Source organism: Myotis davidii, unplaced genomic scaffold (genome assembly GCF_000327345.1).
Source record: "Myotis davidii unplaced genomic scaffold, ASM32734v1 scaffold152, whole genome shotgun sequence".
In the NCBI taxonomy this organism is placed as follows: Eukaryota; Metazoa; Chordata; class Mammalia; order Chiroptera; family Vespertilionidae; genus Myotis; species Myotis davidii.
Window position 1 is genome coordinate 238557 of NW_006283545.1, and position 10858 is coordinate 249414.

A 10858-nucleotide genomic window follows, 5' to 3' on the forward strand; every position below is an offset into this window, starting at 1 on the left:
AGCAAAATGGCACAGGCCCCTCCGTTTAGTGTCATGTTCCCAACCTACTAGAATCATACCAAGAGGTACACTAGATAGATTCCCAAGTTCTATAGTCCCTCATTTCCCTTCTCAATCCCTGCATGACTGTAGTCTAAAAGGGTGGCTCCTAGGTGTTAACAGCCTAAAAGGATACCTAAAATACCAGCGTACTCTTTTAAATAAGCATTTGGTACCATCAGCCACTGGTTCTCAAATACAGCCCACATGAGAATCCTCTAGATCAGCGGTCACCAACCTTTCAGACCTCACTGACGACCAGTGGTCCGCAGACCACCGGATGGCAAACACTGCTCCAAAGGTTTCCTTAAACCAGCAGTCGCCAACCTTTAGGACCTCACAGACCACCAGTGGTTTGTGGACCATCGGTTGGCGACTGCTGACCTAGAGGGTTTGTTAAAAAGCATTCCTAGGCCTCTGACCCCCAAGTTTCTGATTCAGCAGGTCTAGAGTAGGGCATGTGGATAGGCATTTTTTGCAAGTTTCCAGGTGACGTTAGTACTCCCAGGCCAGGGCCACACTTTGAGAACCACTTGGCATAGGCAGATCTGGCTGTACAGCAGACTTTAGCTCAGAGCCACTCTGGTTAAGCAAGAATGGAAGGTCTTGGAGGCCTCTTCACCCGCCTTCCCACTGCAGGCCCTGGGGCACCATCCTGGAACCCAGGGCTCCTAGGAACCCGGAGAGAAGCCTCACCCTGGAAGGACTGCACCTGTGAGAGTGAGCACTTACTTTCATGGCAAAAGTTTTGCTGCAGCCAGCGTGTTTACACACAAATGGACGCCTTTCCTCATGAAAGGAGAGAATATGGCTCTGGAGATTGAACACAGTTGTGTAGGTTCTACCACAGCCTTCTCTTGGACATCGACACACATCCCTTTCTGGGTTATGTGTTTTCATATGTTGCTTCAGATAATCTTTGCGTTTAAATGTTTTCTGGCATACTTCACATATTATTTTCTCTGACAAAGTAAACAAAAAATTTTAATCAATTTTCCCAGATATTATCACATAGAAAACATTAATATCCAATTATATAACATATTCAATACCTAAAACCTTATGATTTTACATAAGTCAGAAATTTCAGAGGAAATTAACTCCAGTTTTTATTGCTTAAATATTTGTCTCAAGTCTCCCAAGTTCTTATATTACATAAAGTCATTCTTGCCGAGGAGCAGGGGTCTCAGCAAGGTAGCTGTGGGCAAAGGGAGAAAATTAAATAGACTAGTTTCCTTCCTTGTCCTCAGCACACTGGGCATTTGTTCCCAAACTGTCCCACAGAACACCAGTACCTCCCCAGATTCTTTACTTGCCATAGCCTTTAAAATGCTACATATGCAGAGTAGCTCAGAGAGACCCAGAATAGCTCTTCCTAAACCTGGGACCATAGGTCTCTATTCTCATTTGTCAAACAGCTGAAGTGCATAGCTCCTCACAAAACATGTATTATTTTTAAGTGCATATTTAATATTTCTCTCTTTAAAAGCACTAAATCAGTTCTAAAGGGGTAGTTATACCAAGCCATTCATGTGTACCTTACCGCCCGCCCCCCCTTTTTTTCTTTTCCTTTATTGATTTTTAAAGAGAGGAAGGAAGAGGGATAAAGAGATAGAAACATCAACAAGAGAGAAACATCAATCGGCTGCCTCCTGCATGCCCCCTACTGGGGGCTGAGCTTGCTTCGAAACCGGGCATGTGCCCTACCAGGAATGGAACCAGTGATCTGCTGGTGCATAGGCTGATGCTCAACTGCTGAGCCACACCAGACAGGCTGCCTTACCTTTATGGGTTTCTCTCACATGTTTCAGGAGCTCTGTCCATGTTTTTGCCACAAAGGAACAATCTTTTTGACATTTATAGCCTATTAAAAAAAAATAGGTGTGTTACCTTTTATGAATATTCAGTGTAAACATCAATCAAAATTAAAAAGGAAACCTACATGTATATGTAATGTTTCTTCCACCTCCCAATAGTATTCTGTTAGTCTCACGAGGTGACAGTAAAAACTGATGTTGTATTTTACAGTGAAACCAAACAGTTGCATATCAGGGTACTTCATGTAGGATATGAGCTTAGCAGACTATCATAAGGAAGAATGGACATATGAGCTTAGCAGGACATTGACTTCATTAGGGTACTTAATGTAGGATATGAGCTTAGCAGACTTCTTTCCCTTTCCTGATGTTCTCAGTAAGCGGACTCTACTGCACATGGACGCCCAGGTGCTTTAGTCCCCCCCCCGCCCCCCCCATGGCTCATGGCCCCTAGGCCCTCCACCCTCCCTGCCTTATGCTAGCCTCTCCTTTTCCTCAGCAAAAAAAGGTGGTCCTTTGTCCTTGGCAAAACACCAACACTAGATCTCAGCAGTTATATGCCCACCCCGGCTTCCTCTAGTCTCACCATCTTGTAAGTTTCATATGGCAAAAAAGAAGCAGGGTACAGCTAAGGAAGAAAATAAACTAGAATAACCAGAGAAAAAGACTATGAACAAAAACTGACATTTTGTAAAGCACTAGAATTGGATTAATCAGTCAATGTAACAGCCACCCTGAATTTTACCCAACTAAATAACAGAAACAAAAGAATGAGGCTATCACTCTCTTGTTTAAAAAAAAAAAAAATCCCATAAAGTCTAGGGCTTGGGAAGTTGGAATATAGATACCAAAAATCCTATATGGAAACATAATAGAGTCAAGTAGTTTAATCAAGTCTTTTTTAAAAAAGTTCCAATCTGATTGCTCCGAAAACTCCAAACCATTTTCTAAACCCTTTGAGCGCTCCTAGGAGAGGAGTGACACAGGAAGTAAGTAGATGGGGTTAAAAACTACTATGAAGAAGCAACACCTTGGCTGGAGCACCTGCCTATCACAAGACAGCACAACCAGGCACTTGTTCTGAACAATACAATATGGACTTTGAACAGTGACAGCGGAGTGGAAGAATGGACACAGCACACAGCACCTCTCTGGTCAAGAGTATAAAACCTGAACAAGCAGAATGGTGCCCCGCCTAGTTCTAAGTTGCTCAATGGGATCATGGAATAGAGTAGAAAGCAGCAAGTACTCAAAGACTTACACACATACACGCTATGGTTGGTGTGTTAGTAAAGTGAATACTGTAAAGGACCACGTACGCACCCTCATGGACCTTCCCGTGTCTCTTCAGCCTGCTGGGTGAAGCAAAGTGTTTCCCGCAGCCTTCATGGGTGCACCTGGGTTAACAAGACAGCAAGCATCAGCCAGTCCGTTTTCATAGAGAACTCCACTTAGGGTAAATAGTACTTTGTCCTATTTCTCCAACCAAAGTCTCCTCTTCCCACAACCAAACCAGTCATATAAATGAGACCCTCTCATAGTTAAAATTCAAATTATCTGACCAAACTTGGAGCAAAACAGAGAAAAATGTTACATTTTTTAGCTTATATGATCAAATTAAACACTTAAAAAATATGTTTTTTTATTTATTTCAGTGAGGAAGGGAAAGGAAGAGAGAGCTAGAAACATCAATGATGAGAATCATTGATTGGCTGCCTCCTGCACGCCCCTTACTGGGGATCGAGCCTGCAACCGGGGCATTTCCCCTTGAGCGGAATCGAACCCAGGACCCTTCAGTCCGCAAGTCGATGGTTTATCCACTAAGCCAAATCAGCTAGGGCTCAAATTAAACACTTATATCTTTATATTTCTGAAAACATACTCTGTGTTTTCATGGTTACAAAAAAGATGGCTTAGGTCAACATTTAAACCATTCCAAATCGTTTCTATCTAGTTTTTCCAACAGTGCTGCATGGGAATGGTGTGAAAACACAGCCGTAGCCTCACAGCCGCGGGTGAGCAATGAAAAGGACATGCCATTGTGGCGTCACTGCCACCAGCAGCACCAGCAGCAGCAGGCCTGCAAGCACTGCCGGCAGCAGCCCCCAGGCAGCGGGCAGCCCTGTGAGCGGAGGAAGGCTCTGCCAGCACAGCAGTGCCCAGAGTCCATGCCCTTCAAGGGCGACCATCTGTGCAGGCAGGCGGATTCCTCAATGCCCTTGGCACATCTATTCTACCGTTTCCTGTCCCTCTTTCTTCTTCCCCACGAAACCCTCTCTAATGCAGGCTAAGCCACACTGCTTTTGTTTTTTAGGAAAAGAATAGCTAGGGTCTTCATAATGACATGTCATATTCTTGAACAGGCTCTACTTGAATAGATAAGTCATTTATTAATCTCTTCAAGCTTAACCACAATTGTACTAATCTCACAAAGTATTCTGAAGCATATTAAATATTTCTTTTAGAGAAAAAAGCAAAATTGAACTTTTGGCATAGCCCAAAATATAAAGGGGCGTACACTCTACATGGTAACAGAAAAATATTAATAAACTGTTTCAGAACATTTGTACCCAACCTTTACATTTCAGTTTATTCCCACCTGAAATGTCCGATGTGGATTTCCCCCGGTAGAGTACCTACTTGAACAGTGGCTCATTGGTGTGCTGGCACTGATGGGTTTTTAGCTGCTGATGTTTCCTAAAGGTCTTCTTACAACCTTCAAAACTGCACTGTTCAGTAAAGGTTTGTTAGTCTTGAAAAAAAGAACAGTTCATAACAATACTCAAGATAAAAATATTGTGGAGATTATAAACTTGCTACTTTCACCCATTTAGTTACGGTAAAATTCTTTGTCAAGAAACTTTAAAGACAGACATTTTTTCATTTGGGGTAATCTACCAATAATATACTTTAATTAGCACAATAATGTTTGCTTTCAAAATAAAGCAATTATTATGATAGCATGTACGGGCTAAATCCAGATATTTGACAGACAAAATTTGGTTGATGGAATTTTTAGAAACAGACAATAAACATAAAAATATTCAGAGAATTTAAGCATAGAATATCATTCTTACTTACCACATATTGTTTTTGTTGATTTTCGTGTTTGTGTTCAAAATGTTTCTTCAAGTTTGATTTTGTGTTGAATTTTTGATCACAGCCACTAGCTGCACAACTGAGAAATTGCAAACCCAAATATTAACAAACCACGGGAAGAAAATTTTAAGATTTCATAAAAGCTAATTATTCCAAAGTATCATATAAAATAGTCTTTAACAAATTCCAAAGTGTAAACCACACCATGTAGACCTATCTGTTTTGATGTGATTATCGTGTAACAAGACGAACTTTATGTGGGGCTTCTGAAATTAAGCACACTCCTTTATAGACTGGGCAGAGGGAGGTGAAAAACACTAATTCCAAAGGCCTAGACCCTGTTTAGGCTTAAATGATGTTTAAGTCAAATTGTTCTCAGTCTAGAATGTGATAACCTAAATTTTGCTCAAAATGTCACTGGAAACCGGCTTTCCAAAAAGACTCCCCCGCTCCCGCCTCCAAACAAAAAACTGATTTCAGCTTGTAGTTCAGAGATAACACAGAACTATACACCGTTATGCCCTGTGGCATAGCACCAGGCTGCTCAAGTTCTCTTAATGAGCATTTCTGTAGCTTCGCCTTGAATTACTTAAATTCTTTGTGAAGTTTTATTTTTAAAATATGTGATCTGTTTGTGATGAATTTTCATCAGCCTGATGGATGAGGCAGGACTTCCTTTATAAGCCCTAATCATAGCTATCATTCACTGATAAACAATGAATAACATTCATATGAAGCACTGAGCTATCCACAAGGCCAGGTGGAGAAGGACAGGGACTAACTAACTGTGCAGTGACCACGAGAGATCCGCCCAGAAGCCCACTGGAAACACACATTGTGGCAGAAACCACTCAAAGTTCCAACAAGTGTTCTTGACCTCAGGAACAGAATGCTGAGGTTCAGCTGAGTAAATGGCCAACATAAAGAGAGCGTTTTCCAGCATCCCTTGCAATTAGGGGTGGCACCAGCCTAAATTCTGGTCCATGTTGTTTAACTCCCACAAAGTGTCTAAAAAGGGGGCACACCTCTTCTGCCCCTTCCTCCATCCTGGTGGCTGCAATGTTTATGTGACAGCTGGAGCTCCAACAGGTATCTTGGACCATGACGCTGAAGCCCCAAGATGAGGATGGCGGAGAGTTAGATGGGGCTCAGATCCCGAAGATTACAGATCATCCAAGGACTGTTTACTGTGCGTTTCAGTTATGCAAGAGAAAAAGAGACTGTTTTGTTTAAGCCTCTATAGTGCTGGGTTTTCTGTCATTCTTGACTTTAAGCCTGACCCAGGCATCTAACCTAACACAGGTGTGGGGCAGGATAGGGCCAGGAAAAGTTCTGACCAGAGCCAAATAGCAGGCACAGGGCCACTGAAGGCACTGACATTAGCAGGGTAAACAGGAGGAGGCTGCTGGTCAGTGAAGCATAGCTGGATCATAATTTCATGTCTGAAACTCAAGCAAATGAGTCAAGATAAGCCCAAAATGGCCAAATCACAAAGGCCATTTGTATAACATACTAAGAACCTGGACTTCATTATGTAGGCAGTTCTTAAAAACCACTGCACTATTTTAAGAAGGAAAGCAATCTGAAGGCTGATGTGGGAGGGGGCCAGTGATGCCAGTGAGGAGTAGGGCCTGAAATAAGATAGTGGCAGCTGGAGCAGGAGAGAGGGACGTGAGGGATCGGGAACAGGGCCTGAGGACCTATGTGCTGGAGAGGAGAGCAGAACGAGGCGTCCAGAGGAGTTGCCTTATCTTTCCTGTGAATCACTGGATAGACAGTGATGCCACCTAACAAGAACAAGGGAGGAGAAGGCCAAGGAGAAAGCCAAGCTCAGAATGGACTTAGTGAATTTAAGAAACCTCAAAGACAGCTAAAGAACACTGTTTAGCCAGCAGCTGGCTATGGGGATCTAGAGCTAACGAGAGAGTGGTCTGGGCTAGAGGGAAAGCTGGGAGATACCACATTGTTCCAGCAGGAGTAATCCTCCCTTTTCTCATTCTTCCTGTGCATCTGTACCCAGACCCACTTTTTCCTTTCATTGTATGTAACAGTGGGACCCGGATACATAATGTTTCCTTCCACCCCTGCCCCTATCCACCCAGTATTCTCCACGGACTCCCAGGGCAAGTGACATTTTTAGTTTTATGTAACTTTCAGCGTTTCTTATACATATACAAGCAAATATAACTATAGGTTCTTCCTGTCTACTCCCCTCCCTTTTTATACACAAAAAGGTAGCCCTTTATTTGCTTGGCTTTTCACTTAATATGCCTTAGAGATTTCCCTAGTTTCATAGAGATCGTCTGCATTAATTTTTCTAGCTGTATAGTATTCCACTATGGTGACACACTTTAACCCTCCTGATGGGCACATGGGTTGATTCCAATGCTTTGCTACTATTAATAATGCTGCACATGACCGTGTACATGCCTTCAACACGGGAACAAGTGTATTTGTATAGTAAGTTCCCCAAAGTGAAACTTCTAGGACAATGACTATATTCCAGCCCTATTTTCCAAATCACCTTAGTTACTCTTTGCTGGTGTAGTTGAACTATATTTTGAAATAATAAGCTTCACTTAGTGTCATTGATTTTGAGGACACTGTGTGCTTGAACAGGGACTGAAACAGACATCTGCTGTCCTCAGCACTTTGCCTCGTTCCCTCTGGCTGGTGCGCTGTCAGAGGGAGAGGAGATGGCCTTCCATAAGGAACACAACAGTGAAGGCTGTCCTGTGTCAACAGCTCACTTTCTTCAGACTGTGTGGACCTTAGTGAGATGTGGGACCCTTCGCATTCATCAGCTTAGAAGTAACAGAAATCAACTCAGGTCATTAGAAAACTACTGCTCCAGGAACTGTCTCATAGAACAAAATTATGATCTTAAATCCTAACATCTGCAAAACCTGCCATATAGCTATTTCCTGATATAGCCTCTAACATATAGTTCTGAACAGCTATTAGATTTATTTTTTTATTTTGTTTCCAAGAAAAATTTAATGTTTTCCTGGAACATGTGTAATGGTTCTCAGTGTGGTTGCCTGAGCAGCAGCATCAGTATCACCCAGGAACTTGCAAGAAATGCAAATTCTCAGGCCCCACCCTAGACCTACTGAATGAGACGCTCTGGGGTGGGGTTTAGCAAGCTGTTTTAAGAGCCTCCAAGTGATCCTGATGCACCCTAAATCTGAGGTCCACTGCTTAAAGAAATATGGATTTAAAAGAAAAACCGTGTCTTTACCCTTTCAGATAAATAAACAGCAACTCCAAGAATAAAATTTAAAACTGGTATGATAGAGGTGCAGAGGCTTAACCCAAAGAAATACAAGATGAACTCTTAAAAGCTCGACTTCTTCATGCTTCTACCTCTTATCCCAGCAGCGTATCAATTCAGAAAGCCCCTGACACTGGAGAGTCAGTAACCTGCCAAGCAATCATTTTCCATCTGGTCTAAACTGGGTGTGTTTCATGTTTGATTTCCCATTTAGTGGACACTTCAAAGGAGATGAGAGGATGCAAATGCAAGAGAACTTCAGGTTAACTTGTTCCTGAAGTTATTAACACAAATTACCCACAAAACCCCTACTCCACTCCACACATTTAAAACCTCGTCTCCTCTTATGTCAGGAGATGCAAATGAAGCTTCACATTCTCTTGGTCTTGAGGTAACAGTCAGTTTTCTTACCAGGTCAATGTACCATACAACCATTTCAGAGCTTCAACCAGTTCTCTACTTACACAAAAGGCTTTTCTCCAGTGTGAAGCAGGGCATGGCGGCTCAGGTGGTAGTCCCTGACGAAGGCTTTGCCACACCCTTCATAGTCACAAACAAATGGTCTCTAGCAGGAAGGAAAGAAAAAAAAAATGTGTCAATTCTGCCCACATTAGTAACTCCAGTATTATTTAAAGGCCTCAAATGTCTAGTAGGCAAGGCCATGGGCTCTGTCTCCACAGACGGTTTTCACTAAGTATTGAGCAGCTGCGACACCAAGTCAGACAAGGTTGTCCTGCATGAAGTTACACATCAATGTCACCACTTCTCAACAAAGTCACTGCAGCAGACCTTGCTCTATGAATAGCATATGCAATAAGCGGGCAGCCCTCACAGTTGGTTAATCTGTTCCTAACCTGCCTGACACCTGGCTTTAACTGCAACCCTCTGTTAAGATTACTTGCCTATTAGCATGGCCTATGTACATAAATCTCCACCACAGCATGTGTACCCATCCAAGGCTAGGGAAGAAGAATGTGCAGGTTTTGGCTAATTCTGGACAAGCCCAGTGTCTGTGCTAAGGAACAGATCCACAGAACTTTGCAAAACTGTCATGGATTAGGCTCAACCAATATTTGTCATATTAACGTGTGAGATTTGGGACAACAAAGATGACTTCAAGTTTTCCTGTATGAAGGAAGCTGGTGGTCCCAATAGCCAAAATATGACACATGTCTTAAAGGTAAAGTCTAATTTGGACATACTGGTTGTACAGCTCAGATTAGGAGGAATAGGATGGGTAAGAGGAAGATCAGGAGGCAAAGGATCATGAATGTTACGAGTGAACCCAGTCACTGGGTAGGCCTGTCAAGAGAAGAGTAGAGGCAGAAGATAAGCCAGTGAAAAGGGTCGGAGGAAGAGGGCTGGAGGAGAAGGTTCCAAGAAGGAAATGGTCAGCCTCTAAATGCTGGAGATGGTAAGGAGAATGGGTGTCATTAGCGGAGTGGCCCCTAAGTTCGGTAGGTGCTAGAAGCAAAGGCAGCGACTGCAGGCCTCTAACTTAAGAAATTAAGGGCCTAAAGCTGAGTCAGTGCAAAGCCAAGCTCTGCCAAAAACTAGGAAACTGGGCAGATTCCTTGACCTCCATGAGCTCCACTTCCTTCAGCTGTTTTCCTCCAAAATAGTCCCATTGCCCTCCAAGTAAAACCCACACTCCAAACTCATCTGTGCCCTGGCCTACAAATGATCCTGGTTCTTCCGGCTTCTCTTGTAGGGTCCCACCCAATAACACTGGCCTGCCTTCCCCACCCTCACCCCCAGCACCACAGGCTCTCCCTGCAGTTTTCTTGGCCCACACGGTTTTCCCCTGAACTGGCTGCAAGGCTGGATCCTTTCCTTCCCAGTCAGGACAAGAGGCCCTTCCTAAGCACCCTCCGGCAGCCCTCGACTTACTGTGTCTCACGCCTACCTACTCCTTTATCTGTCCGTCCTGCTTAAAGCATAAGGCCGGTGACTACAGAAGTCTTGCCTGTTTTGTTCACTGCTCTCTCTCTCCAAGGCTAGGATGGTACTGTTTTGAAAGAATGACTGCACGCTGCTTGCTAAACCTCCAGTACTTGTAGATTATCGTCCACACAAGTTCTGGGAGAGAAGTGCTTAAGGCAGGTGCCTACGGAATGAGTCGTGCAGTCTTTACAGATGACCGGGAGGTGGTGATTAGCCAAGACTCAGGATGAAAGAGGGGAAAGTTTGCTCTGCAAACCCCGGAGCCCACGGCAAGGATACCTGGGTGCTGGAACGTCTTGTCTACCTCCTCAGCTCCCTCCCTAACCTAAGGCAGTGTTGACTAGCTTCTGCGGCCCACGTGCCAAAGCTGAACACGTCTGGCAAAGCCAGGCCAGCGCCCCCGCGCACGGATCCACCCGGCGGGTCATGTCACCAGTCCCCGGGCCTGACGCCCAGTCCCTCGGGCCCCGCCTTCGGACCTTTACCTCCCCCGTGTGCTTGCACAGGTGCGCGTCTAACTTCCAGGCCTTGTTGTAACTGGCGCTGCAATCCGGGAAGGAGCAGATGAACCTCCTAGGGAGCGCGGGGAGCGGCGGGGCGGGGCTCTCGCCGACCCTGACGAACGCGTCGGCGATGGTCAGGGATGAAACCGCCGCGGCGACCGACGCCGGCGGCTCCAGGGCGC

General features: G+C 44.3%; 1 protein-coding gene across 1 annotated transcript in view; it reads right to left on the reverse strand.

Moving 5' to 3' along the window:
* Positions 1–1015: 1015 nt before the first annotated feature.
* The window catches only part of GTF3A (general transcription factor IIIA), a 10113-nt gene continuing 270 nt past the window's right edge, over positions 1016–10858 (reverse strand). Inside the window, exons 2-8 of the mRNA XM_015564844.1 lie at positions 10659–10858; positions 8694–8794; positions 4938–5034; positions 4497–4585; positions 3180–3253; positions 1823–1903; positions 1016–1237 (exon numbers count right to left, since the gene is read on the reverse strand). Of these exons, the coding sequence (XP_015420330.1) occupies positions 1191–1237; positions 1823–1903; positions 3180–3253; positions 4497–4585; positions 4938–5034; positions 8694–8794; positions 10659–10858 (689 nt within the window). The 3' untranslated portion in view covers positions 1016–1190. The remainder of the gene's footprint in view (positions 1238–1822; positions 1904–3179; positions 3254–4496; positions 4586–4937; positions 5035–8693; positions 8795–10658) is intronic.